The sequence below is a fragment of the Pagrus major genome, chromosome 20, assembly GCF_040436345.1.
Source record: "Pagrus major chromosome 20, Pma_NU_1.0".
NCBI lineage: Eukaryota > Metazoa > Chordata > Actinopteri > Spariformes > Sparidae > Pagrus > Pagrus major.
Genome location: NC_133234.1, coordinates 25,773,166 through 25,801,005, shown reverse-complemented (window position 1 = coordinate 25,801,005; position 27,840 = coordinate 25,773,166). Strand labels below are relative to the sequence as shown.

General features: G+C 41.5%; 2 protein-coding genes across 2 annotated transcripts; both read left to right on the top strand.

The window, feature by feature from the left end:
* Positions 1 to 45: 45 nt before the first annotated feature.
* abca5 (ATP-binding cassette, sub-family A (ABC1), member 5) lies at positions 46 to 21,263 on the top strand. Its single transcript, XM_073489523.1, has 38 exons — positions 46 to 131; positions 1,727 to 1,896; positions 3,832 to 4,018; positions 4,178 to 4,351; positions 5,104 to 5,201; positions 5,613 to 5,839; positions 5,965 to 6,106; positions 6,330 to 6,518; positions 6,761 to 6,908; positions 7,080 to 7,257; positions 7,744 to 7,802; positions 8,072 to 8,358; positions 8,678 to 8,797; positions 8,966 to 9,104; positions 9,415 to 9,505; positions 9,819 to 9,958; positions 10,200 to 10,319; positions 10,437 to 10,638; positions 10,996 to 11,162; positions 11,559 to 11,686; positions 11,939 to 12,076; positions 12,161 to 12,274; positions 12,658 to 12,828; positions 13,091 to 13,204; positions 13,437 to 13,574; positions 14,189 to 14,257; positions 14,344 to 14,435; positions 14,658 to 14,781; positions 15,041 to 15,158; positions 15,417 to 15,508; positions 15,665 to 15,840; positions 16,069 to 16,144; positions 16,568 to 16,662; positions 16,930 to 17,049; positions 17,134 to 17,286; positions 17,444 to 17,523; positions 17,670 to 17,725; positions 17,896 to 21,263. Exons 1-38 carry the CDS (start codon positions 119 to 121, stop codon positions 18,034 to 18,036), a joined length of 5,046 nt encoding a protein of 1,681 aa, XP_073345624.1. The 5' UTR covers positions 46 to 118; the 3' UTR covers positions 18,037 to 21,263.
* Positions 21,264 to 22,743: 1,480 nt separating this feature from the next.
* Positions 22,744 to 27,756, top strand: LOC141015409 (charged multivesicular body protein 6-like). Its single transcript, XM_073489479.1, has 8 exons — positions 22,744 to 22,961; positions 23,498 to 23,607; positions 23,889 to 23,976; positions 24,069 to 24,155; positions 24,239 to 24,304; positions 24,416 to 24,496; positions 24,686 to 24,758; positions 25,358 to 27,756. The coding sequence occupies exons 1-8, from the start codon at positions 22,899 to 22,901 to the stop codon at positions 25,405 to 25,407; spliced, it is 618 nt and encodes a 205-aa protein (XP_073345580.1). The 5' UTR covers positions 22,744 to 22,898; the 3' UTR covers positions 25,408 to 27,756.
* The last annotated feature ends 84 nt before the right edge of the window (positions 27,757 to 27,840 follow it).

Below are 27,840 nucleotides of genomic sequence, written 5' to 3'. Positions count from 1 at the left end.
CGTGAACGTCACAACACGACGTTGGAGAGAAGGCGCTCGTTCAGGGGCTTTTCTTGACATGAAACGACACCTGTAACGTGAGGCTGTCACACCACACGTCGGAGAAAGATATGTCTTAATGTATTTCATACGTGAGTATGATACACGTTTGTTTTTCTCGGCCCGTGTGCGTGTTTTCCACAAGGATACCGCCTGTGTTGCTGTAGCTCGCTAGCTTGTTTGGCTTGTGCGCGGACGCGGCGGTGCCACACGGCGCGTTAGCTCAGGAGAAACAAACGTCTGATTTGTTTGTGTTTGTTGTTGATTTTGCGTATTTTAGCTAATTCAGCTTCAGCTTGTCTGATGTCCAGTCAGCCGCGGAGCAGAGAGGTGAAGACGGTGGATTGAAAGGAGGGTTTGGTAGCGTACTGACATAACAGCCGTGCCAACAAACACACAGCAGGTTAGCGCTGGTTCACAGGCTAACTGCGGCTAGCTGGTTGTGGTAACGAGCATTTTGCTGCTCTGACAGATAAGTTAGGTTTAGTTTGGTTTATTCTCGGTATCACAGCTGACAGAGACCTCACGGACGTGTTGGTGGTGCAGTTGTCAGCCACCGGGTTCAGCCGGTGAAGCGCAGCAGCAGCGCGACTGTCTGACAGGTAGAGAGGGGAAGCTGCCGCCTCAGTGAAGGTAGACTATCTTTATTGAGGCGGCAGTAAACACTGGCTTTAACACCAAGCTAATGTTTGCTTTGCTTATCTTTGTTGGGCATACATGCAAATTAAAGCAGTAAATTTATAGCTCTGTGTAAAGCGTCTGACTGATAAGAGGCAATTAAACTTTATTCATAAAGCACCTTTCATTGGTTAAAATAAGTATTTTAAAACCATTAAAATTATAAGACACTACTGAATAGATAGGTTTTTAGTTTCCGTTTAAAAGTTGAGGCATAAGCGCACATGAGTGATTGAAGGAAATGTATTGGACGTGTGTTTACTTTGGTGTGTAGATTACAAACATGAACTAATTCATCCCTTCATGCTTGATCCAGATTACTCTGCTGTCATCCACCACAGTAATGGTCAAAGTACACTGCTCAAGAATAATTAGGGATATTTTAGTGTCACTTGATTGTTTATTCTGTGACATAGTCAGAATTTAATTGTGAAAAACGATCATTACAGTGTTTCACAGCACTGGATCACTGTGGGACATTTTTTTTGAGATATGTTAAAAGTGGCAATATTAATGGATCAAACACTTGGTTGCATATGCAAAATAATCATTAGTTGCAGCCATATAAGTATATGGATGGATTAAATCTCAGACCGTGATGATGCGGTTATTCAGAATACAAGTACTTTTTCTGCTTTCAAGAACATCCCCTATTCAAAACTACCAAGACACGTCTTTGATCATTTTTGGTGGTGACATGGTTTTTTGGCTCGGTGGAGAACAAGAGTACAATACTTTTGCTTCTAAAGGTCACACTGTGTTGATTAGGGTGCTTCGAGCATAATCACCGCTGAATTTATCAGCCCACAGTCCAGAAATACTCAGTGTATTATCAGACGTGACAGAAAAGCTTAAAAGATTGAAAAACGATGCTGATTAATTCTCCCCAGTTTGAATAATTGACTAATCTTTTAAGCTCTACTGTATATGCTAATTAACGTCCAGCACAGGATGGAAGTTTTTCATTTCCTCTGTCTTTTTTTTTCTTTCTTTTTTTTTAAACTCGCAGCTGAGGCCAGCATTAGAGAGACGACTTCTCGTCCACACGTCATCCAGATGAGGCATGCTGGAAGTATGCAGCCCATGTACAGAAGAGACGCTGGAGTCTGGCACCAAACAAGAAGCCTTCTCTACAAGAATCTGCTCATCAAATGGAGGACCAAGCAGCAGAGCCTTCAGGTGATCAGTTTTCAGAAGACTTGAACAGTTTTCTGACATGAGAAGCCTCCATCTTGACATGTTCAGGGTGGAGGCTAATTGCTGCTGTTTTCAGTTTCATCAAATGTATGTCTGTCGTTTTGATGCTGCAACTTATCAAGCAGTTAAGTCAATAATTGATTTCAACTATGGACTGATAGTTTATATTAAGCAGTAGGAGGACATAGGTCTGTAGTGTGTGCATTACATCTTGTGCAGTTGTTAAAAGGAGATTTATCAGTAGCGATTAAATTCTAGCGACTAAATAGAGCTGATCTGAAGCAAGATTGCCTTCACTGCCTAAATAAGAGCAGCATTTACAAAGTCGGATACAGTAGGTTGCTGTTTGCGATCCACCAATAAACACAGAGATGAAGAAGAATAGTGAATATTAAATTATCCATCTTTGCGCACTACACGTAAGCCTTTCTTATGCTCAAGTGTGCCTAAACAGGTCATTAACTTCTTTTTAAAATACAAAAATGTGAAGTCATTGGTCATCTTATTAGTATCAGGAAGCAGGTAATTATCGGTTTATTGGTATCGGCTGAAAAATAAAGTCCATATCGTCTGTCCCTTCTTTAAAATTTTATAAATCATAAATACTGGGTTTAATGTCAAATCTGTGTTGTTTGTTACATTTATATATAGACTGTTTAATAGAATCTAATTTTCTTTTTGGTTACTTAAGTGTTTCACCCCTGACAACTGAGTAAGTGTTTGAGAGCTTTGTTGATAAGTTTGTTTGCCAGCGATGTCCCAATATCTGGCATTCCACACACATTTGTCTCAGGGCCAACACACTATCACTATCATGGTCTATAAATCTGTCTGGATCAATAAGAGATCTCTCTCTTGGGTTATAATGAGCCTTGTAACATTGTCTTTTTGTCAAGCGTGCTGCTGCTCCAGTGCAACCCAAAAAAAAGTACAAAAACAAAAGACACCGATAGCTTTTGCCTTTGTTAAAGTACTCCTTAATTTACACACAAGATAAATTTTGATTTTGGAGTTAGATAAACAAAGTGGCTTGTGCCTCTTCTCCCTTTCAATAACTCCTTTGTTGGGTCATGCATTTTTCATTTGGATTTAAGTTGCACTAATGCATTTTTAATGTCTGTGTATCAACTTTTCAGCACAGACGGACATCCTGCAACTTCCTTAACAGTTAGGAAAGTCCAGGGCGTTCCTAAGATGCAGTGTGAATAATACAGCTTGTTTATTTCATACCACAGATGCCAACTGTTTGTCAGTGGATGTTTAAGATTAGGATAAACATATTAATCCTTTTATTTTGTGTTCTGTGGGAACTGGAAAACTGAAGCCAGCTTTGTTTGCAAGGAAACGTTTTGATATTTTGGAGGAAACGGTGTTTCCTAAATGAGATATTAGTTTTGTTGTGGACACAGATAATCTCATGTGAACTAAAATCTCCTGATCAAGTTTTCTCTTTGGAACTGGGTCAACCACAAGCTGTAAAATATTTTTTGCTCTAAAGCTGTTTTAAAGCCAGACAAGCCCCTAAATCAGCTCTTGACATTCCAGTGGCTCCCAATTTATTGTTTCGATTCACCGTGTTGCTCAAGGTCAAGCTGTACCATGTTGTTTATGGATTGGAGGAGAGAAAGAATGGCTTGTTGTTTGTCATGAGGTTTGATCTAGCTGTCATCCCTGAACATGGGCCGGATAAAAGCTTCTCTACATCCCTAGGAATTAAAAGCAGCCTCCAGGTTGAACTGGCGGATGTCGAGGCTACAGATGGAAAAGTAGCAGAGGATCCTCGTGGCAGTCAGAAGATTTTTTTCAGTTGTGTGGGTGGTTGGACTAACCTACAGTAGAATTTTCTTCCAAGGATTAACTGTGCCAAAAAATGCAAGGTTTTCTCATCAGCTGTTCTTTTTGTGTCTGTCCTTGCAGGAATTGATTTTACCTCTGCTACTGTTGGGCCTCCTGATACTCATCAGCACCCTGAATCCTCATGTTTATTATGGAGGCATCAGCACTATGGAGCTGGAGCGTGACGACCACTTCTTCAAGGGCCTGGGCTACACACCGATCTCCAACATCACCAACCACATAATGGAGGAGGTGGCCCAGGAGATGCGTAAGTGTTTGGGAACCATTTCATTCTTTAAATTCACTCCTACAGCATCACTCCTGGTATCAAATTGGAAAACTGACTGAGAAAGGGACTCTAGAAAGATACAGCGGACAAAATAAGCTTGGTTTATGTACTCTTTTATCCTCCTCCTTGTGTTCTCAGACATGCAGGATCGTCTGGAGAGTTTTGCCAGTGAGGAAGACCTCGAGAACGCCAGCCTGTATGAGCCTTCCAGCTACGTTGGTGTTGTGTTCATGGACAACTCCGCCACCTCATACAGACTACGCTTCCCGTACAACCAGCTGCCTCTACCCAGCGATTACACAGAATCTTTTGGTAAAGTCTGATGGGACTAATTTTATTATATTTTATTTTTTCGCCTACATATATACTTACAAAATGTCCTTAGGAAAGAGAAATAGCACTGCCAATTAAGCTTTGCTAACTGTAATTTCTTCACAATAAATTAATTTAGCCGCAATTATTATGAAAAGGAAAAAAGTTTTTAAACATCATGACTGAATCTGGCCGACTTTAGCTGGCCAAACTAGAAGGGCCTTCTGGGAAACCGTAGCTACAGAGATCTCTGTAAATGTTTGCAAACCTGCTATAAAATAAACTGCAAGCTATCAATCAGGTGTTTGTTGGAAGGGGTTGTTATTACTCCTTACTGGAAGCAGGGAAAAGCAGCTCTACTACATACACAATCTCAGTACATGTTCATGACAATGCTGGATAGGCTCCAAGTCAATTCTGTGAAGGTTCTTAAGTCGATAATCCAAAATCCAGACTTAAAACTCATTGTTGATAATCTGTGAAAAATCCTGGCTGTTGCCTTTCACTGTAACTGATCCTTCATGACAGAGTATGTAAGGATTAATGTCCACATCAAGTGTTATTGAGTTGGCGGGTGGGGATAAGTTGTGTGTACTGAATTAAATGCCGGTGTGAGACAGAACACAACAAAATATAGAAAAGCTCAATTATGCCACTATATATTTCACCTCTGATAATCTTACTTGGATCTGTGACTCTCTTAATATTTTATGAAAAATAAAATGTTTGTCTTTGTGCTTGTTCTCCTCTAGCCAACTGTTTTACCAGCTCGGTGAACTGCAGAGCAGCTAATTACTGGTATTCTGGCTTCATCCGCCTCCAGTCTCTGATCGATGCAGCCATCATCCAGGTGAGACAGGCCAGCGATCAGCAAAATGTTCTCCAGTGAGAACCCCCTCGACCCGAGACACAGAATGAAGATGGAGCGTTTGTGTTGCTTGGAAAAGCTCATTACACAGCAGAGAAAATGGTTCTTATTTAAAGGAAACAATTTCCTACGCGGTGAAAAATTATAGTTTATTGATTTCATAAGTTCATAAATTAATTTAGTACGAAGATAATCATTACTCACAGTCATAGTTTAATGTGTGATTAATGCTGTATGATGTATGTTTTTAGAGTTGCTTGTAGTGTGTTGTTTTTATGATATTTGTTTCTAGTGTATTGCTTTTACGTTCACATGTAAAGCACTATAAAAATAACATGTATAATTATAGTTTAGCACACTTTAACATGCCGTTGGTTCATCTGTGTTGTGCAGATGCAGACGAAGCGATCAGTTTGGAGTGAGATGGACCTGAAGGTAGTCATGATGGGCCAGCCAGGCTCTGTGGAGGTGCAGAAATTCCCTCACGCCCTCATCTCCATCTACCTGGTCCTGGCCTTCACGCCATTTGTCACCTTCCTCATCGTCAATGTGGCAGCTGAGAAAGAACATCGTCTCAAAGACACCATGACCATGATGGGGCTCTACGACACCTCTTTTTGGTGAGGGACAAGAGGGCGTCAGTCACTGCAGTTTCAGACACTTCTTTAAATGTCGTATACTGTAAGAAGCCGCTTACTGTGTGAATATTATTGTGTATATAATAAGTTTTTATGTTATTTAACAGGCTGTCATGGGGCCTCCTGTACGCTGCTCTGGTGACCACCATGTCTGTCCTGATGTCCATCATCGCTACGTACACGGCCCTATTCCCTAACAGTGACTTCTTTGTCATCTTCTTCCTCATCTTCCTCTATGGAATATCATCAGTGAGTAGAGCTGTGATGGAGGGAAACCTGTACAGATGTGTCGCATTGTTTAAAGGGTCACTACACCCAAACTACATTGGTATCTTCTCATACTCTCAATGCTCTCATAGTATAAAAGCAATGATGGTGTTAGTAATAAAAATACTGATTCTTTTCCCTCCTCCTGTCTCTCTCTGTCATCCTATGCTCTTCTCTCTTGCTCTCTTTCTCTCTTGCTTCACAGATCTTTTTCTCCTTCATGCTGACTCCGTTGTTTAAGAAGCCCAAGTTTGCCAGCACGGTGGGCTCCATGCTGACGGTGGTGTTTGGCTGCCTGTCGCTCTTCACCGTGCTGATGAAGGACTTTCCACAGCCACTGGTCTGGCTCCTCTGCCTACTCTCCCCCAGCGCCTTCTCAATCGGAATTGCACAGGTAACACACACACACACTTACATACACACACTGCATACGTTCCCACATCCTGCTCGACTGGTCATGCTGTGTCATGAAATACCTAATCTCTGCATCAATATAGTTAGTACTGGCTGGTTGGGTTTTTTTTCCTTCCCATGAGACTTTTTTAAAAAATTATGCAAAGTTTGGAGGCTAATAACCTTGATTGTTGTGAATTGATCTTTGTGTGTTGTTGTTGTTGTTGTGTGAACTTATGATAGGTGGTTTACCTGGAGGCACAGGGAGATGGTGCTGTCTTTTCCTCCCTGGCCAATGGCCCCCATCCTCTCTATGTACCTCTGCTCATGTTGGTTCTGGACTGCGTTCTCTACCTTCTGTTGGCTATCTACTTGGACCAGGTACTGCCTGGTAAGTACACACCAGGCCTCAATACAATTTAAAACTAACTAAAATCTACTTTTATACTGTTAGTTGGTATCAGTTCTGCAGCAACAGCCAAATTGGGATCACTTTATCTTAACCTCTCGTTGTTTAAGTATTATCATGCGTTATATCGATTACATTTTATGTGAAATACAGGTGAGTTTGGAATGAGGAGGTCCTTGGTGTATTTCCTGAAGCCGTCCTATTGGTCCAAACGAAGAAAGCGCTACGTTGAAGTGAGCTCAGTGTACGACGCAGAGGCGAAAGGAGCTCCTGGTGGGGACGAGTGTATCGAGCCTGTTTCACCTGAGTTCAGAGGCAAAGAGGCCATTCGGTAAAGAACTTAACTTACACACGATTGTCAGCTGGATGCATTTTTATGTTTTGTATCGAGTGTATACAATCTGTTGCAGTAAGATACTTCTTGGACATGCAGCTTGTTAGATTGCTGAATAGGTTACAGTTTGATAAAATCCTTTTTTATATTAGATGCTTTCTTAGCGTCATCATTTAACTTACAGTGAATTCAAAAGAATGCAGTTTTAACAAAATATCTATTTGTACAATATCCATTCAGAGGTTGAGCACTTTAAAAGTGAAGCACGAGGGGAGAGATTGAGGCTTTGAGAGTTTTTCGACAGTTTCTTGGTTCAGTGCCAAACAGCAGTCGCTGCTCCATTCGTCCTGGCTGTGGAGAGCCTCTGGGACCTGCCTGTAACCTGAGAGCTGCTCTTCACCCTGACACTGCTTCTATGTTCACACTTCTCTCTCCTTTCTGTTTTATTTTTTCCTCATTGCTCGTTGGCTCATTCTCTGGCAGCATCAATAACATCCACAAAGTGTACAAAGAGAAGGACAACGTGGTGGAGGCTCTAAGAGGTGAGTCCTGAGCACTTTGACTTGATTGGTTCTTTTAAGATCGATAGCTTCTCAAGTAGCAGATGTTATAATGCTCTCAAGTTCTTAGTTATTATCAGTTCACAGTGTCCCATGGTGCACCTAATTTACCTGATTATGTTTCATTCTGTTGCGCATGCCTAAATTGCTGAGACAATATACTGTTCAGCCCTACTGAGTGTCTGTTCTTACGTTTATGTGCATTTTCTGATTGACGCTTGTTTTATGAAGCTGTCCTTCTCTTTCTCTAGGTTTGACGTTTGACATCTATGAAGGCCAGATCACGGCTCTGCTGGGACACAGCGGGGCTGGAAAGTCCACTCTCATGAACATCCTGTGTGGCATCTGCCCGCCCACTAACGGCTCGGCGACCATCTACGGCTCCCCTGTGGCGGAGATCGCAGATGGGTCAGAAATGAAGCAGCTGGTGGGAATCTGCCCCCAGTTCAACATCATCTTTGATGTGCTCACGGTGGAAGAGCACCTGAGGATATTTGCCGCTATCAAAGGAATCCCACCGGCGGACATTGATGCTGAGGTAATGTGATGATCGAAACGCTGGTTTATGAGTGTCTGTCTTGTTATTTTAGTCAGGTAGAAGTTGTCCGGCATGAAATGATTTGTTGCTTGATGATTGAAACATTTTAAACGTTCAGTGCACAACATCCTGACAAGGCAGTAAATGTGACCGGGGAAATAAGAATGGTATGAAGAATGCCAAGATTTGACAGGAAATTACATTTTTATTTTTGGGGATGTAACAAATCTTTAACTGAGACCAAAGCTCTGATACAAAGATCCACAGTCTTGCGTTGTGGTCCCATCTTCGTGAACCGCATTCTGCTTCTTTCTAATAGGTTACTAAAGTACTGAAGGATCTGGACCTGGAGAAGATCATGACTGCTCAGGCCAAGAATCTGAGTGGAGGTCAAAAGAGGAAACTCTCTGTGGGCATTGCCATTCTAGGAGATCCTAAGGTACCTTGAGCTTGGATTGGACAAGTGCTTTTACCATTAAGCTTTTACTTTAATTTTTTTTGTATGGATCCTAAGACTAGAAAGTTTTTGATTCTGTTACCAGTCTTAGCAGGAAAACATTAGCTCGGGCCCATTCTGAGCATTTTGCATCATGTTTGTGCCTGTCAGATCCTTCTCCTGGACGAGCCCACAGCAGGCATGGACCCCTGCTCCAGACACCAGGTGTGGTCGCTGCTGAAGAGCCGCAGAGCCGGCAGAGTCACCGTTCTCAGCACACACTACATGGACGAGGCTGACATTCTTGCTGGTATGAACTCTCTCTGTTCCAAAACATGCACCGACACACAGGCACTAAAACCATTAGGTGTGTGTCATCCTAACATGGAAATTAAAAAGGTCAAATTCAGCTTTTACTCTTGCCATTTTTAATCCAATTTAAAAGTAAAAAAATAAATAAATTGGATTTTAATAGAAGGATTTTACTCGTCTCATTTTGGTAATTCATTACACTGAATGTTTGTGTGAAATTTATGTTTGAACACTGAAGACAGTTTCAGAATCACAGAATCTGTTCTTCATCTGTTGTTATTGTTTTACACTTATTTTATTTTCTCCAGATCGCAAAGCTGTGATTTCCCAAGGACAGCTGAAATGTGTTGGCTCGTCCCTGTATCTGAAGACCAAGTGTGGCGTTGGATATCATCTCAGGCAAGAGGATGATATTTCCCTTATGTTGTTTATTATGTAAATTTTAGTACTAGATATTGCTACATGAGCTGTGACACATCTTTAAGATATTTAAAAATCTAAGTGGCCCGTTGATGAACCATTCAATAAATGGCCGAATAAATGTATAAAACTGTAAAAATACTGCAAAAGACAAAAAACATTGATGGCATGTAAAAATACATTCTTGATGATTTTCAGTAGATAAAATGCCTAGTTCCTATCAACCTGCGTCTTAACCACATGCTGGTCTTTATTTAAATAGTTTTAGATGTTTTTTTTTCTTCCACCGCAGAATGTCTGTCAATGAGAGGTGTGAAGCTGAAAAGATCTCATCATTGGTCAAGCAGCATGTTCCCAAGGCAAAGCTGGCCCGACAACACGAGGCAGAGTTGACATTCACTCTGCCTTTTGAGAGCATGGACACGTTCTCAGGTCAGATCACGCTGGTTCTTTACGTAAATGGTTTATGTCAACATCGGTGCTACTTTGAAAAATCTCAAATTTACAGCCAGTTAAGAAGTTCTCAAGTGTTCAAGTCCATTTTCATTTGTCATTTAGTATCAAACCCGACCCAGACAAATGCTAAAAGAATTCCTGCATCGAACTTGCGATTCAGTTTTGAGGTCAACAGCAGTGGACCAGCATCGAATACTCACTAGTTTGTCTTTGACAGGCTTGTTCTCTGAACTCGATTGCCAACCCAATCTGGGAATTATCAACTATGGGGTTTCCATGACAACACTGGAGGATGTTTTTCTTCGTTTGGAGGCAGAGGCTGAAGTGGACCAAGCTGGTGAGTGTGTTACCAAAGCAGCAAGGAGTATTGTTACAAAAAATAATCCCAAACTACTCCCTAATTCAATAAAATGACTGTATTTGTGCTTATTATGTGTTTGTTTCATGTCTTCAGACTACAGTGTGTTTAATCGGGAGCAAGCAGAAGATGAATGTGACAACGCCTCATTGGATGATACGGACCAGCGGCTGCTGACGTTTTCAGACAGCAAGTCGGATGTTGTGTCGGGTCACGCTCTGTGGCGGCAGCAGTTCAGCACCGTGGCCTGGCTGCACATGCTCAACATGCGACGGGAGAGGAAGGCCTTTGTTTACACGTGAGTGTGCAGAGACAAAAATTATTTGAAAGACAGATGCATTTTGAGGTCAGTCACTCGGTACTGAGACACCATATTTCCTCTTATAGACTAAGAAGGGAACAGGCCATTACTTTAAAGCAGGCCTGTGTTAGAACCAGGCCTTTATTTCTAATCCTGTCTGTTTGATGAGTAAAATCTGAGTACTGCTCCTGTTTGCCCTGTTAGTTACTGCATTACTACAGAAAATTGCAATTTTTATTAATGTTGTGTATTTATCAATGTTAAAATGTCTATATTCTGCTGTAGAATTAAGAATAATCTGACCTTGTCCTTCTATCCATCCTGTCTTTCCTCACCACCTCCCTTCTGTTGCAGTCTGGCCTTGTTCCTGGTGTTTGTTGCTGCAGTGCTTGTCCTATCTCTGGCCACAGGAAACATCCAGATTCACTCCCCAGATCGTCAATTTCTGCCCATTTACCTCCTCAAAAAGAACCAGGCGCCCCGGAGGTACAGCACCAGCCTCCTGGTCCAGAACTCCTCAGGTGAGGAGGATTATGATAAGAGGATAAGGTTTTGCTCTGTGACCTGGGAGGAAACATGCTGATAATTGATATTTTGCATCAGGATGTTCGCTGTACGACTGAAATCTAGACCTTGTTCTGCTTTCAGGTTTTGTTATAATATGTCCTCTCAATGAGATATCGGAAAGTGCTGCGTGCTGTAAATATTGTGATGGGACACTGACTGCTGAACAAATGTTAAATTACACAGTAAATCATAATCGATAAGAAAGTGTCCCATGGGTGCAATTTTAACCGACCTCCTTGATGATTATCTTCTGCATATTCTTTTACTCTCCATTCATTCTCCATTTTGAACTCCTTACGGTGTCATTGTCTCGCACATGACTTGGCCATGTTTTTTCCTTGCACCAACAGGCTCTGATATTTCTGACTTCATCCACAACCTGGAGTCTCAGAACATCAAAGTGGAGATGATGAAGCAGAGCAGCTATATGGCCGCAGCTCCCCACAGCGCTGCCATCAACGTAACAGGATCCAGCAAGGTCACTTTTTAATATCGGAAAGATTGAATGTATTTTTTGAAACCAGATATTTAATGAAACTGGAGATAAGGCATCAGATGTGATGTCCTGCATTACCTCCACCTACAGTTAATGTGGTTGTAGTGTTCCAGATGAAGGGCCCTTTGTTTGAGGGTGCTCAAACTGAGAGCCGTATATTTAGATGGAGTGGAGTTCACCTACCAAGATGTGAAGACTTTGTTCTTTAACACTTTGTTTTCTGTCTGCAATCAGGGTTTCAGATACAGCGTTGCATTCAATAGCACGACAGTTCACTCCTTGCCCATGGCTGTCAATATACTAAGCAACGCTCTTCTCAGAGGTCTGAATGGTACTGGACACATCCGAACATGGACCAAACCATTTGATTATGTGAGTATGTGACAAAAACTTTATATATTCTGTTTTCCTATGCCATTTAAAGATATTAAATGTTTCCAATGTGATATCTCTCAGCAAATCCCAGATGCTACGTCCTACGCTCTGGTGTACATAGAAGCAATCATACTGGGAATGCTGGCAGCTGGAATGCCTGCATATTTTGCAATGGACCACACTCGAGACAGAGAGGTAATCACTTAATCTGCACTAAATCTGATTCTAATGATCATTTCCTCTGCCCAGCATGGAGATTATCTCACAAAGAGGAGGAACATTGCACATCACATCATGGACACACAACCATAGTACATAAATGAGATGGACCTACGCAGAGAAACATTTTGTGCCCTCATGAAGCATTGACATGCACATTTTTAAAAGCTTGTTTTTGTGGCAGTTTGCCTTTATTGGACAGTTTGAGAAGTAGAGAGCAAGGATTTGACCAGTCAGACATTTTTAGCAATGCAGGCCCCAGGCCCAAAGTTCCTGTACTTGTAGAAAATACTCCCCCCCCCCCCCTCCAAAATATTTTAATCCTTGATTTGTGTAATTCCCTTTTTTTCCCTCCTCAGATCAAGTGTCGATCTACACTGCGTATCTCTGGTCTGGTACCATCAGCCTACTGGTGCGGCCAAGCAGCTGTGGATATCCCATTCTACTACATCATCCTCTCCAGCATGACCATCATCCTCTTCTCCTTCCACACTGGAAACCTGCTCAGCTCCAGCAACCTCACCGCTGTGGTCCGTACTGCTGTTTCTACATGGCAGCTACATCCATTACATTAGATTATTATACGTTAGGCAACAATACCTTGAAGTCTCCATTCCATCTTTTTGACATTATCTAGATTTCATTTTTCAGACAACCGATGTGGGAGAAAATGCTAAATTACAGTCTCAAAAATATTCTAAGATGTATAATGCACGATGCAGTTGATATTGCTGAAAAATAACACCTTACCATTAAGTCACGATTCATGACCTCCCTTCTCTCCTCTCTTAGGTCCTGTGTACTGTCGGCTTTGGTCCAGCCATGATCCTCTTCACTTATGTGTTTTCTTTTGGCTTCGCCCGAGTCCAGAGCAACAGGGATTTCTTCTCTGTCATCTCCATGATGGTGAGGCAGCACGCCTTGTGTATACACCATTTAAAATATAGGTGTTACCGCCTCAGTGTGAACTTCAAAAAGCACCTGCAATCATCGTGATGAATAGCTTTAACCACAATAAATCAAATAGAGAGAAAATGGACGTATTACTGTCCACATGGTGATCCTGAAAAAGCCTCAGCTTCATATTCTTTGACACCAAAACAGGTTTTGCTTACTAACTGAGTGACTTATGCCTCAGGTGTGTGTGGTGTCAGCCTCGCTGGTTCAGTTGTCATTTGTGAACGACAATCCTGGACTGACCAGAAACCTGCACAACATCTTGTGTTTCTTCAACCCTCTGTACCCTCTGATGGGCTGCCTCAACTGCATCACCAAGGTAGGATTTCAACCAGGTTAACCAGTCAGTTCTGTCGGTGGTTTCTCCATCTGCCTTTTCGTCTTTGAACCTACATTAAGCTATATTTTAGACAACGTGATGTGGGCGAGTTGCTCATAGTGATGAACCAACTGAGAATCAACACCAACTCGCCAACGGTTCTTCTTCGCTTTCAGCCTCTTTAAACTCATTGCAATTAAATTGCTTTGGTTCTTTCTAGGGCAAGTACACCTTTATCTGTATCTGTTCAAACAACTAAATCATGTGTATCTGTGTATTCATTTAAGATACTACAATGTTTTTGATTACAAGAGTAAGAGAACTATTTACAGCATAAGTGTTTTAAAAACTTGAATGATTTAACTTCAGTCAGCTACAAAATGAGGATTTCCTTCTTCAATAGTACAGATATCTAAACATTTTACTCAGATGAGACTCTTATGAAGTACATTATCTGTACCGGATACTTGTTTCAGCTGAGTACTCACTGTTCCCAGTTCTTTGGATCCTTAAAGTAATTTTGCAAAGATTTGAATGAGTTATTAACAGCTGTTCACTCTTTGACTGCTGTACAAGCAGGAGTCACCTTAAAAAATGTTGTTCTCTGTCAACAGGCGACCTTCCTCCCCTCTCTGTACGAAGAGAACTTCTTGTGGAAAAACCTGCTCATTGCGGTTATAGCTGTACGTATCTTATTTTTAAAATGTAGCCAAACAGAAGTGTGTGTGTGTTCTGCCATAATACTGTGTGTGTCTGTTTCTGTGCTCAGCCATATCTCCAGTGCATCCTGCTGCTTTTCCTGCTTCGTTGGCTGGAGCTCCATTACGGAGGGAGGACAATGAAAAACGATCAGTTCTGCAGGTGGTGATCAGATTTTAGGTCATAACTCAGATTACACAGAGCCTCTTTCTTTTTGTAACATAATAGTGAATAGCACTGTGAGTGTTCATGTCATAATGATTAAGGATTATTGATATTTTAAAACTCAAGAAGCCAGAAGTGAAAACCCCTAATTATTAAAAAATAAATAAATAAATGTTTGACCAAGAGCCAACCCTGGTTTTATTCTTTAAACCGTCACAGGATCTCATCCAAGTCAAAGCCCAAAGTGGAGAGGAATCCAGAAGAAGGGCTGAATGAGGATGAGGATGTTCAGATGGAGAAGGCCAGAGTGAAGGAGGCCCTCACCTGCCAGTCCTGTGAAGAGGTGAACGAATATCTGATCTTTTGGTCCAGGAAAATAAGGAGTTGTTGAATTTTGCCTCAGTAATCCAGATCAGATATGGGTTGTTTTATTTAAGAGTTTTGACTGGTAAAAGTACAGGTTGCACAAAGAGGAGCTTGGGAACCTGAATCTGCAGGATTTATTTTTATTCGTAGTACCGTTTCGTCCACTAGCTATCATAAATAATTAGCTGAACACAAGCTGGTTTTGGCTTTCTTATCTGTGTCCTGTCCCTTTTTAGAAACCAGTGGTGGTTGTTAGTAACCTGAGGAAGCAGCACAAGGGCCGAAGAGAAGGATTTTCTCTGAACAAAACGAGGAAAGTGGCCACGAAGAACATCTCTTTCTGTGTTCGCAAAGGTACGTTTAATCTCTTTGTCAAGTGGACTGAGGATTATAACATTGTATGCAGGATTTCCATTTCCACCTTTTAATGAAATTCAAATTGTGCTTAGAGGGAATTATTTCACTGGACATTATGAAGGAGGGATTTAAATATGTCAGACTTTAACCTTTTCTTTTCTAAAATGGTAATTATGAGATAATGGAAACCCTGATTACATGGTTGTTATCCACGAGGGAACTTGTGACAAAAGGTCAAACATGTTGTTTTTTCAGGTGAAGTTCTGGGACTGTTGGGCCCTAATGGAGCAGGAAAAAGCACCATCATGCACATGTTGTCCGGTGACACTGACCCCACTGCAGGCCAGGTCAGTACCAGACTACCAGTGCTACCTTCCTATTCTCTACTGTTGAAAATATTAATTTCTGATTGCCTTTCTGGACTGAGGTTAAATAAGTGATGCATGAATTCCCCACCAGTGTAGTAAACGAATAGATGTAACCATCTGTTTTCTCTTGTCCAGGTGCTGATGGGCGACTATAGCACAGAGTTTCGTCCTGTGGACAATCCGTTGGAACATGTGGGTTACTGTCCACAGGTGAACCCTCTGTGGCCCAGGATCACCCTGCAGGAGCACCTGGAGATCTACGCTGCCGTTAAGGGCCTGAAAGGACAGGACGTACCAGGGATCATCAAACGGTGAGTCTCACTTCACTCTTACAGACACAATGAACATTTTACCATCAGACCAAGCTGGCATCAGTATCCAAATACTGTACAACTGACAATAGCAGATGACTGCGTAGTGTGAAAGAATTCACAATCACGGTCTGTAGCCTCCCTCCTCTGATGAAATGAAGGAGGAAATGCAAAACTTTATTGTGGCAATTGAGTAAAAGTTGCTGACAGTTGTTTTGTTGCTGTCAGTGTCGTGAACGCTCTGGAGCTGAAGGACCACTTGAACAAACAAGCCAAGACCCTGTCAGCAGGACTGAAGAGGAAGGTGAGAACATCTTCACCATTCCTAATTACACAAAGCCTGAAGTCACTCAGCTGTCCAGAGAGACACAGCGATTTAGAGTCCGAGACATTTTGCTATTAAACTGCTCGACTTTCTGCCAAAATGTGATCGTGTGCATGAACAGCGAAACATTCAGAAGTTAGTTTTGATTGAAGTCCAGTACATTTTGTTGTTGGCTCCACTGCCTGGACGACTAAAAGGACTGAAGGCAGCTTTTCAGACGCTTTTCTTCTTTTGGTTTTGTAGATAAAATCCATTTCTTTGCCGTCGTGAATAAAAGTTTGATTTTGAAGTGTGTGTCAACACTATTCTGATGAAAACACTTTTATTCCGCACATTAAATCTCTTGGTTTTGTTAAATCTTTACACAATGTTTGACGCCATTCTTGTCTTGTGTGTTCACAGTTGTGCTTCGCCTTGAGTATGATCGGGAATCCTCAGATCGTTTTACTGGATGAGCCGTCGTCAGGGATGGACCCCAAGTCTAAACAGCGCATGTGGTGAGAAAACAACGATCCTCAACTTTTCTAGATTCTATCGAGTGTTTTATTCATCGTTTGCTTGATTTTGCTGAAATAAAGTTAGTTTAAATGTCCTTTTTAGTTGGTTTGTTAGTGCTGTAACATACAATCAAGCACTCAATGTTTATGACAAATTTAAAATCTACAACATCCCTTCCACGACCGGACATTTCTTTATTAAAATAGATGGTAAACTCCATTTAATCAGCTTGTTCTGAAACTGACCTCGGTGTCCCCTTTGTGCAGGAGGGCCATACGCGCTGCCTTCAAGAATCGTCAGCGGGGAGCCATCCTCACCACGCACTACATGGAGGAGGCGGAGGCCGTGTGTGACCGTGTAGCCATCATGGTGTCCGGCCAGCTGAGGTTAGCGCTCACAGCTGTGTAGCATTCTGTGAGGAGACGTGTGCTCAGAGAACAGATACCTGCATCATTGTTTTTGTCCATCAGATGTATCGGCTCCATCCAACATTTAAAGGGGAAGTACGGTCGAGGTTACAGTTTGGAGGTCAAACTCAGAGAGGAGCTGACGGGCCTCCAGCAGGTGGCGCTGTTGCACAAAGAGATCCTCCGAATCTTCCCTCACGCTGCCCGGCAGGAGAGGTGAGACCCAGTCGAACTGAACGAGACTGGAAATGAGTTTGTCTGTGTTGTGTTGAAAGTGAAGTTAAAAAACTTTCTTCTTCTTTGGAAAGTGAAATGGGAAAAGTACCCTTCAAAATAAAAGCTCTGGTAAAACCACACATGATTTTCTCTGCAGCTTTGCCACTCTGATGGTTTACAAGATCCCCATGGAGGATGTCAGATCACTGGCCAAGGCTTTCTCACAGTTAGAGAGTGGTGAGTCTCACACACACACACACACACACACATGCACACACACATGCACACACACATACACATACACACACATACCGCAGCCATCTGGGACATTACTGCTGACTCATTCAGTGTCATTTATCTTCTTAATCTCTGTTTGTCTTCAGCCAAGCAGTCGTTCAACTTTGAAGAGTACAACTTCTCCCAGTCGACCTTAGAGCAGGTGAGTGGCAAAATAACGCAGCAGAGTTTGGAATAGATGCCGGTCTTTGTATAAACCAGTTAAAATTAGTGCTAAAACAATTAAATTCGTTGTCCGTCTGCCTGATAATGACTTTTTCTTTTTATAAGCAATGATGCTAATGCAACATTTTTCTTTTCTCTGTCCGGCAGGTTTTCATGGAGTTTGCCAAGGAGCAGGAGAACGAGGAGGACGAGGTCGGCTCCCTCAGCACGACGTTCCAGTGGCAGCGCCTGCGTCAGGACGGCCCAGTGTCGGTCAACCACACAGACAGCATCGTGCACCAGCTTTGAAACTCTGACTGAGAGAGGGAGCAGGCTGGTGACTGACCAGAACGGACCAATCCCAGACCTGCCGGGCTTCGACGCCTGAGGGTTCACGCCAGCACTCGCCCGCTCCACGTACACTGACGTTCACCGCCCGTAAACGAACGGGACAGTCCTGGGTGGGGGGGCTCGCACACACTGGGACTGACTGTGTGTGTGTTCAGGCTCAGGGCTGTTACGGCCCCTTTCTCTGGGTCTGAGGTGTGCATGTGTGTAACCCTCGTCCACTGGTGCTCCGTGTTTTCTGAATAGCGCCGACCGAGGGGCTTTCTCAACACACTGACGCGACACCTTCTCCTCTTTCTATAACGGTGTTTTTTATCTTCACAGGGAGTCAGTTAAAGTAAAAATATATATAAATAATATATAATATTTATGCTTTGTAATCCTTTCCATCCGTTCTCCTCTGAGGGAGACATTACAGTAAGTGTGTTTGCTCGTCTCTCCAGATGTTTTTGTCTGTTGTGTTTGTGAAACTGTTTTTTAAGCACTACCAGAACTGAGATCCATCCACGATCGTACCAAAGCAGCACATCTCTGAACCACACACTACCACACCTCTTCACACAGTGAAACTGAGAAGTACTTTTTGTTTATTTTTGGTGTCAGTAGCATGTGCATAAATAGTTTGCATAATAGTTCTGTAATTGATGCGGGGCAGTGGAATGAGGCGATGTCTGCAATGTCCCGTTTGCTAACACACTGGAGAAGAGATGCTACAGCTCTCCACAGAGTCTCTGGACCTTTACGAAGCCCCCGACTAACAAAAACAGGAAGTGTTTTCTCTCTGAGGTTGAAGTCTCTTCTCCTCATTTAACACCAGCATGCACATCTTAACATTTAATCTCTGCATTCTCCAGGAGTGTTTCAGCATGCACGCTCATGAGGAGGTAGATTATGTTGTGGCAGACGGATGTTGGGATGAGGGTTTTTGGATTGCTGGTCTTGGTCCTGTGGCCTTCCTCTCTGTAGGTTTAGCTTTGAACCAGAACCCATAGTCTGGGAAATGTAGTGTAGAATATGCACACCAGTACATGTAGCACACTGCCCTTGTCACGCGTTAGCCAGGGCCGATGACCTCAAAAACGTGGCGATGTGAAGCTCGAGGTTGTGTTCAGATCCAGATGTTGAAGTCGTCTCTCGGCCGGGTGTTGTGAAGATTTTTGATAACAGATTTTTGAATGTACGTTCGGCCTCCGGTGAGAGGAGGGTTTGTTACTCGGCGGTGACCATCTGTCGTCACGCTGTTTCACTTTGGTGCCACTTTTAATCACACAGCTGTGTTTTGTTAACTCTATCTAACCTGTTAGGTGTGTGTGTGTGTGTGTGCGTGAGTGTGCGTGTGTGTTTCTTGTGTTGTATATACTGTGTGTAGCTGCGGCTATGTCTGCATATTTAATCAAGTATTTGTACAAGCGGGTGTGTTGTTGGTACCGATCAGCAAACCGACAAATTGTAATTTTTTTTCTTGACATTCAGGGGAGAGTGAGAGTATTCTGTCTACTTAACGGGATTTAAAGGGACATTTTGTTGAACGGACTTATAAATATGTGATCTGATGGGTTTTATGTTAATGATCATGATCATTGGATCGAGTGCGAGCTTGGTTAAGCACAAGGACTGTTGACCATCTAATGCAAATCACTCGATCGTCAAACCTCCACATTAGAAGTTTCACAGAGGAAGTGTTGGTTGCAGGTTATTGTACTGGAGTTAATGCAGGTACGTCTGTTTTGTCCTCCTCTGTGAGACTTGGTCTACTTGAATAGAGACGCAGGGGAGCAGAAGATGAAGGTTTATTTTAAAGAGCCGAAGGTTTTTGATATGAAGTATAGATACTTATATGTATAAAACATCCGACGTGAGTTCATTTTCTGTCTCAAACTCTCAGATTCATGGCACACATGCTGAAAAATGTCTGGTATGAGGTTAAGTTAAAGGATTAGTTCACCAGAAAACGTGTAAGTTGGCTGAAGTTTGAAGTCCACAAAACATTTTGGAGCTTCACAGAGAAACAACTGAAGCAGCTAGGGACTAAAAAAAACATAAAATGGCTCCATACAGGTCGTCAAATCAAAGTCTGTGGAAGCCCCGAGATCCCAAACTGAACTGAAAAGATGTTATTTACACCTCTGACGTTTCATAATTCAGTTGTTTAGCAGAACGCTGCAACACTGTTTTGCTGTGAAGCTCCAGAAATGTTTTGTGGACTACAAAACTTTCCATCAGCAGGGAGGGAGGAGATGATGAGTGGATTTTAATCGTGAACTGTTCCTTTAACATGTTTATGCAGTAGCTTCCATTCATCTGTTGGGACTTTGTTTGCTGTTTTACCTGAAGTTGAGTAAGAGCGATCAGTCGTTTTTTTAAAAAATTTGCGAGGCGAGCCGAGAAGAAATAAGCCGATCGACTTTCCAAACGCTCACTACAGACGTCAGAGCACATTACAGACACTAAAGATCTAAATATACTTATCTTCAGAGGGTGAGTGGGAGTAATGCCTTAGGTTCTGTCCATGCACTGTCCTTTTTAAATGTGAAAACTTTATTTAAACCCTGTCAATGTTTTATTGCACACATGTAGCCTTGTTCCGTCAAACGGGGAACAAAAACACTGGCTCTGCATGAAGCTGAACATGTGTGGAGAGGGTGGATGGGTTTCTTCGATGTCATATACACACTATATGTTTTATATTTGTTTTCCCAAGTGCAATGTAGGGTATTTGTTCCCAGAAGTGAACATACTTTGAACTTTCTCGTACTCTAACATGTATGTGTGTGTCAGTAACATGTAGCCACCCATATGACGTCACATTTTTTGCACCTGTCTTCTTCCTGCTATCAGAACAAAAAGCGTCGAGTCTGAAGTGTTTCACATGAAGAAAACCAAACACTGGCTCTGTGGAAAGTGGAGCATTTAGGAGCGATTGGCATAGAAAGCGGAGCGGGTTACATTTTTATTTTCCTGGTGGTGGTAAAATTGCACTATTTCTGGGAAATTTTATAACCTTTCTTTATATTATGCAATCTTTGTAAGATTATCTGTTCACTGATTTTTATTTTTTAAAGACTGTGGTTTAGCTGTGTGCTGTATTTTCCTCCTGTATCGCCCGCATGTCTGGATGGACACTCGTCATTAATGAACTCTACGGTCTCTACACGACCTTTTCATGAATAAATGTTAATCCAAATTACTGTTCTGGTCCTTTTTTTTTTTTTTTTTTTGATGGATGGTTGAGAAAGCCAGATGCAGAAATGACTGGCATGAGTGCTTCTGGTGAGTTTGTATCCATTTAACACAGTTCTGGGGAAACACGAGGGAAGTTTGATTGAATCTGAAGTAATTTAATTCAAAAGCAAATTCATTATACAAATATATAACTAGGGGGCATAATTTGCCTACAGTATGTGGAAGCTCCTGGGTTTGAACAAGGTTTGCAAACAGGATGAACACCTTCAAGTCTCATTTATTCCACTCAGTCTGCAAAGAAGGAATTTAATTTATAAAGCAAACTGTGTTAAAATCAAGTGAGACCGCTGTTTTAATAAAATACATACATATATTTTCTGTTTGTCATTAAAGGGATCAGACTCACGAGTGTTCACTGCCCTCTGGTGGCCACCGGGTAGAACTACAACACGTTAAATTAGTAAAAACAGCGTCAATGCAGCCAAAGAGGCATACAACAACTTCCGGTAAGTCCTTTCAAAATACAGAGGGAAAAAAAGATTTAATTTTCATTGTTTGCATTGACTTATTTAAAGGAATCTAAAGTTCGCATGCACCCGGAGGAAAACAAAAGGATTCAACTACCGAGTTTGATTATATAGAAAATGAAACTAATGAAAGTATTAAGTACAGTGTAATTTTTATTTTTTAGCAATAATACAGAAAGAACTGGGGTTCACATTACATGTATTTAGCCAACGCTTTTTAATCCAAAGCGATTTACAATAAGTGGATTCAACTCAGCAAATGCAAGAATCATGCAAATACAATAACTGCATCAAATGAGCTACACTAGGTACACACTCTGTACACCACAGAAACCTTAAGAGACAAACCAGAAACAGTGAGAGAAAGAGTAAATGATGATAGATGATACCAAGTTATTTAGACTATAAATCTATTAAGTTAATTCCATGATGCCATTATTATTATTATTATTATTATTATTATTATTATTATTATGTGGTGGGAAAGGATTGAGTATACTGAGGTATTTTTGGGTTGTTTTCATTCTAGCAAAATGCAAAATTTAATAAATTAAACACACTCAAAAAATAGTGAAATAGTTGTCTGATTGTTTTATTGTTTTAAATAAGAAAAAATGAGTAAAACAAACAAAAAAAACAGTAGTTTCATCAAGAAAATCTTATTTTTTACAGATAAGGTCATATTACTGATACTTCTGAAGCATATTGATAATCACTGCAAACATCTGATTCCCAATTAACAGTTTAAAACAATTACCTTGATCGCTTCATGATAATGTCTAAGCTCGGTTATACGTTTGGGTATTTTATTTTGAAGCGGAAGTTACAGAATGGTTGTATTGACGCTAACTTAACTGTTGTCGTGCTGCAGTTCTCGCGTGTGACCACCAGAGGGCGGTGAAGACTCGTCATGTCCGCCTCTCACTCCGCCAGGGTTTGTCCCTGCGCGGCCACCGTCCTTCCTGGTGTGGGTGTGGACACAGATGACTACACAAATAATGGAGGAGAAGCGACACTAGTCTGCCTCCTACAAGTTAGAAAAACAGTTAAACATCGGGCAAGTTTCACGTTTTTCTTCCCGGTTGCAGATTGTAGCTGGGATGCTGTGTCAGGATGGGAAATCTTTTTGGAAAAAAGAAACAGACCCGAGTGACAGAACAAGACAAAGCGATTTTGGTAAGTGTCACAGCTAGCTAGCATTAGCTAGCCTGTTAATGTAAGCCTCGACACTGTACGTTCTGTAACACAAATCAGTCACGCCAAACCGCTTTGACAAATGTGGTAATTAAACAACTTTGCGTATCGGTGATCGTACACACGCAGCTCACACAACAAAACTTTACCACATTAGCACTCTGTAAGATTCTCTTCAGTTCGGCACGATTGTATCTCAAAAAATATATACTTTTATTTTAATGTATCGTGAACTAAATCCCATCTCTAAACCCAAAGTGGTGCTCAGCTACTTGTATGATTGTATCCGAGGAGGATAATAATAATCTGGCCCTGCTGTTTTAGTAAACATGTGTTTTACTACAGATATTTAGATTGAAGCCACCGTGGAGATTGGCAGAGCTGCAGTGAAAAAACAAAGTCAGCTCAACAAGAAGTTGGTTTATGACACTAATAAATCAGTTTGAAGTACACCTGTGTGTAAATGACAGGGTTGTGTACATACGGTGTGTGCTCATGTGTCTGTTCCCTCATTACAGCAACTGAAACAGCAAAGAGATAAGCTGAGGCAGTATCAGAAGAGGATCAACCTGCAGCTGGAGAAGGAGAGACTGTTGGCCAAGCAGCTGCTCAAAAATGGCAAAAAAGAGTGAGTGTGCCGAGAGATTACAGCGAAGTGAATGAGTGAAATCAGGAATAGATTATTAACGATGAACTGAGCAGTTGTGATAATTAAACAGATCAATTCATCTGAGCTGTTGAGTCCTTTCAGACAGATTTATCTTCTTTGGTGTTTTGGGGAAGATCATACAGAAATAAAGATCCGTGAACACTTTCACGTCATCTAAAATGAAAGTAGCAGAGAAAAGAGATCAGGCGATCTGGATTTTGTGAACGTGATTCTGATTTCACTCTCCTTGATTCAAACAGGAAAGCTCTCCTCCTGCTGAAAAAGAAGCGCTACCAGGAGCAACTCCTGGACAAGACGGAGAACCAGATAGGAAACCTGGAGCGCATGGTGAGCGATCAGAGGGTGTGACCGACACGGTGAAGCAGCAGCAGCAACACGAAAGTGAAACCAACAGTTCTTCTCCTTTCTGCTTATTTCAGGTTCAAGATCTGGAGTTTGCACAGATTGAGAGGAAAGTCATCGATGGGTTGAAAGTTGGAAACGATTGTCTGAAGAAAATGCATGAGGTAGGCGACGTAAATGCGTCACACCCTCTGCCTCACCCTGTGTGTCACTGGTTATTGATGAGCTCTGGTTTTTCCCACGTTAGGTGATGTCTATTGAAGAAGTCGAACGGATCATGGATGAAACTCAAGACTCCATTGAGTACCAAAGGGTGAGTCAGAAATACAGGACTGTTTATTTCTTCCAGCCTGCAGATCACTTGTATGTCATCAGGTCTGACCCTGGTTTCCATTATAAAGCTGTTGTTGTCGTCTCTCTGCAGCAAATAGACGAGATGCTCGCCGGCTCTTTAACACAAGAAGATGAAGATGCTGTGCTGGCTGAGCTGGAGGCCATAACTCAGGTGGGTCCAATCAGCATCACTGTGAGTGTGAGAACACTCAGGTTTTTGAAGTTTGAGTCTTCAGACATATTTAAAACTGAAACAAACGTTATATCAGCGGCCCAGATGATCCCAAACAGAGCTTTCCTCTTCATTCTCTTCCCGATCTTGAGTTGTCTCTGATCTCTGGTCCTTTAAACTGTCCCTCAGGGAGACGTCGAGCTTCCTGAAGTTCCCTCAGAAGAGCTGCCTGAAGTCCCAGAGGCCTCCGAGGAGAAACCAGGTTTGTTCTCTCTCATTATGTCTCTTCAGACTCTACACAGCCTCTCTGAGTTTTCCGGATGTTATTCCAGCTCTTTTATACGTGATCTGTATAGGAAGTATAGTATAGTATGTTTTAGAAGTTTCAGCTTCTGACTGCAACAGCAAGATCTAAATATCACTACTGCACAAATATTAAACTATGGCTTATTCGTGGGTGCACGTTTTGCTTTTTGCTGTCCCTATTTTGTTATGTTTATAACAGTTTAGTTGCCACTGATGGCAAACAAATGGAAAGGACTGGTTGCAAAATGGTTTTATATATATATATATATATATATATATATAACAAACCCACTTTTGTAGGCGCCCCATTGGCTGATACATGTGGATGTATGTGATTGATCTAACAGTTACTGTTGAGCCCTGCATAATGTGAGGAAGTGTTACACAGATATACATTTGTGAAAACGATGGCTCTGGTATCTGATCAGTACTCGATATCGGGCAGTGGTATCAGGAGAGTAAAAGTCAGAGCTTCTTCACAAATTTCCAGTTGTCCTTCTCCACCTTCCTCATCTCGCTGCCTGTTGTAACTCTGTGAACCTGGATCTGTTTCAGAGAGGGAGCGTCCCAGTAAGAAGCTGGAGCGAGAGCTGCTTGCTGCGTAGGAGCACGACTGACCTCCCTCAGCCGAGCTGCTGGAGCTTCTCCACAACACTCCGATCCTCCATCAACCTCCAACCACACAAACATTTGCTGGAGAGCTCTCTCGCTCCTTCAGCGGCCTGCGATACAGTGACAGCAGTTTCTCTCAGATACTGGGCTTCCTTCATAACATCCAGCTGCTGTTCGTCCTCGTCTGCTGCAGGTGGACACCTGGAGACAGTCGGGACGGGTTCACTGCAGTACTGAACCATGAAGACCTGTGACATCAGATACTTGTGCCTAACCTCCGCGTGTTCTTTATGTTCACCACTAAATCATTTTACATACAGTAACTTATATTAAATGCATGTATGTGTTACTCATTTTATTTCATCAGATCTTCTTCATGGATCTTCTCTTATTGGATACATTTAAAATCTGTAAAGGGTCAGTTCACCCAGATTACAAAAAGACCTCGAGTTTAATCGTGTTTTTCATTTGATTTGTCCAGATTTAAGAAACTCGTCTCTAAGAATTCTGCTTACGGTCGAATTGGCTGGAATTTCATTTGTGACGATTAAGGAAGTAAAACATAGATTTTTAATACTTTTCTTTAATTTCCAGGGAAAACTATCACTCCACTGGATAATCCACAGATCTGTACAGTTTTTTTATTTTATTTGTTCACTTTTCTACCAAAGAAATCTCTAAGGAAATAGAAATCTTAAAATCCAACTGTAATGAAATAGTTTTGTTTCCCTGCTTGGAAGTAGTTCAGTGTCAAAGTGTCACATTTAATGCAAAGGTTGTCCATCATGTTGAGTCAGTGTGTGTATAAATGAAATAACTTTGTCTGATTGAATTACTGCAGACGTAAATAAACCTTATGTGTTTATTCAGTTATCATATAAAAAGTTTAAGAGAACGTCTACATGAACAAATTGTTTTTCAAGTGTTTGTTATTCAAGTATTTCTGTCTCCTGTGATAAATCACACATGTAGTTATTTAATTTATTCACGTTGACTCAACATGGTAGAAAAAACTACATTAAATGTGACTTTACATTAAACTTATTAATAAAAATAAGATGGAAAATTTACGTGTACTTAAAAATTTGAAGTCACTTTTTTTTGGCATATTTATTTGATTAGTGTCTGGGGGGGGGGAAAGGGTACATTTATATATTATTTCTTTTTATGTTTCATTATTGTGCCTCCCGTCTACACAGTAGTTTGTCAGAATAGTACTGACAGTTCTCAGTCTGCTTAAATGGAGAATTTTCACCAGTGGTCGAGTAAAAAAACAAAACAATGACTGTAGAGCTAACTTCTAATGGGAGCTCGTGGTATTTGCAGGCAGTTTTAAAGCAATCAGAGGCACTAAAGTCGTCAAAATCCTTTCTTGAATAGTAATAAACCGTCATGTTTGCTCGATGAAGACTGCCTGAGTTGACACGTGTTGGTTTATCCATGAGTCAGTTGGATTTTCAAGAATTATTATCAGTGTTCCTCAAATTCCTGTCATGCTGCCAGCCAACACCATGGACTTTAATGTTAAGTCAGCTGGGCAGTCGTTGTTTCTTGGTTTCTATCGACAGTAAACTTACAGAAACATGTTGACAAATGAATGACTAAGTGTTATTTCAGTTAACAAATGAAACAGAAACTATCTGCAGCTCCAGACAGCAGGATTGAGTGGTTTTCTTGGCGTTTTGGTGAACTGGCCCTTTAAGACAGACATCATAAAAACATAACCTCTCTTCAGTAAAGGCCTCGTCTGACTCAGACGTCCCAGCTTTGCTTTCATACAATTTATTTGACCCTGAACTGGAACTTTTTTTCGAAAGTACCCAAACACAAGCAGCTGTTTCGCAGAATATTCTCTCGGTCTGACCCCTTTTCAAGCAGCTTACCTCATCTAATTCTCTGCTCCCCTTGTGGATTAGTTCAGTGTCATTGGAGAAAGGGCTAATCATATTGTCTGTGGGCTTACCTATGAAGCCCAGACAACAGTAGTTAATCTCTCCAAGGCAGAACCTGGATCTTTACCCACTGAGTATTATCAGCGCAGGCCTGTAATTATTTTACTGTGCATATCGTGCTCAGATTCAACTTGTATAGATCTGTGTTAAGTTGCAGTAAAATGATGACCTACATTCGTGAGGCTTAAGCTTGTGTATCTTTGAAGATCTATCTAACTAATCTGTAAATCAGTTAATCTCGCAGACAGAAAACACTGATGACTAATTCTGTCAGGCTGCACACGTCATTTCATCAGTACGGCGTCAAAGTAGTCGTCTTAAATTGAAATTGTACCTTTCTGTGTCTATCATGTACATTCTTTTTACAATAAAAGTGTTTTTTTATTGTCATACTTTGTTGCATCACAGGTGCTCATAATTTAGATCTACCATCTCTGAACACAAGGTGGCGACAAATATTTTCTCAAGCATCCT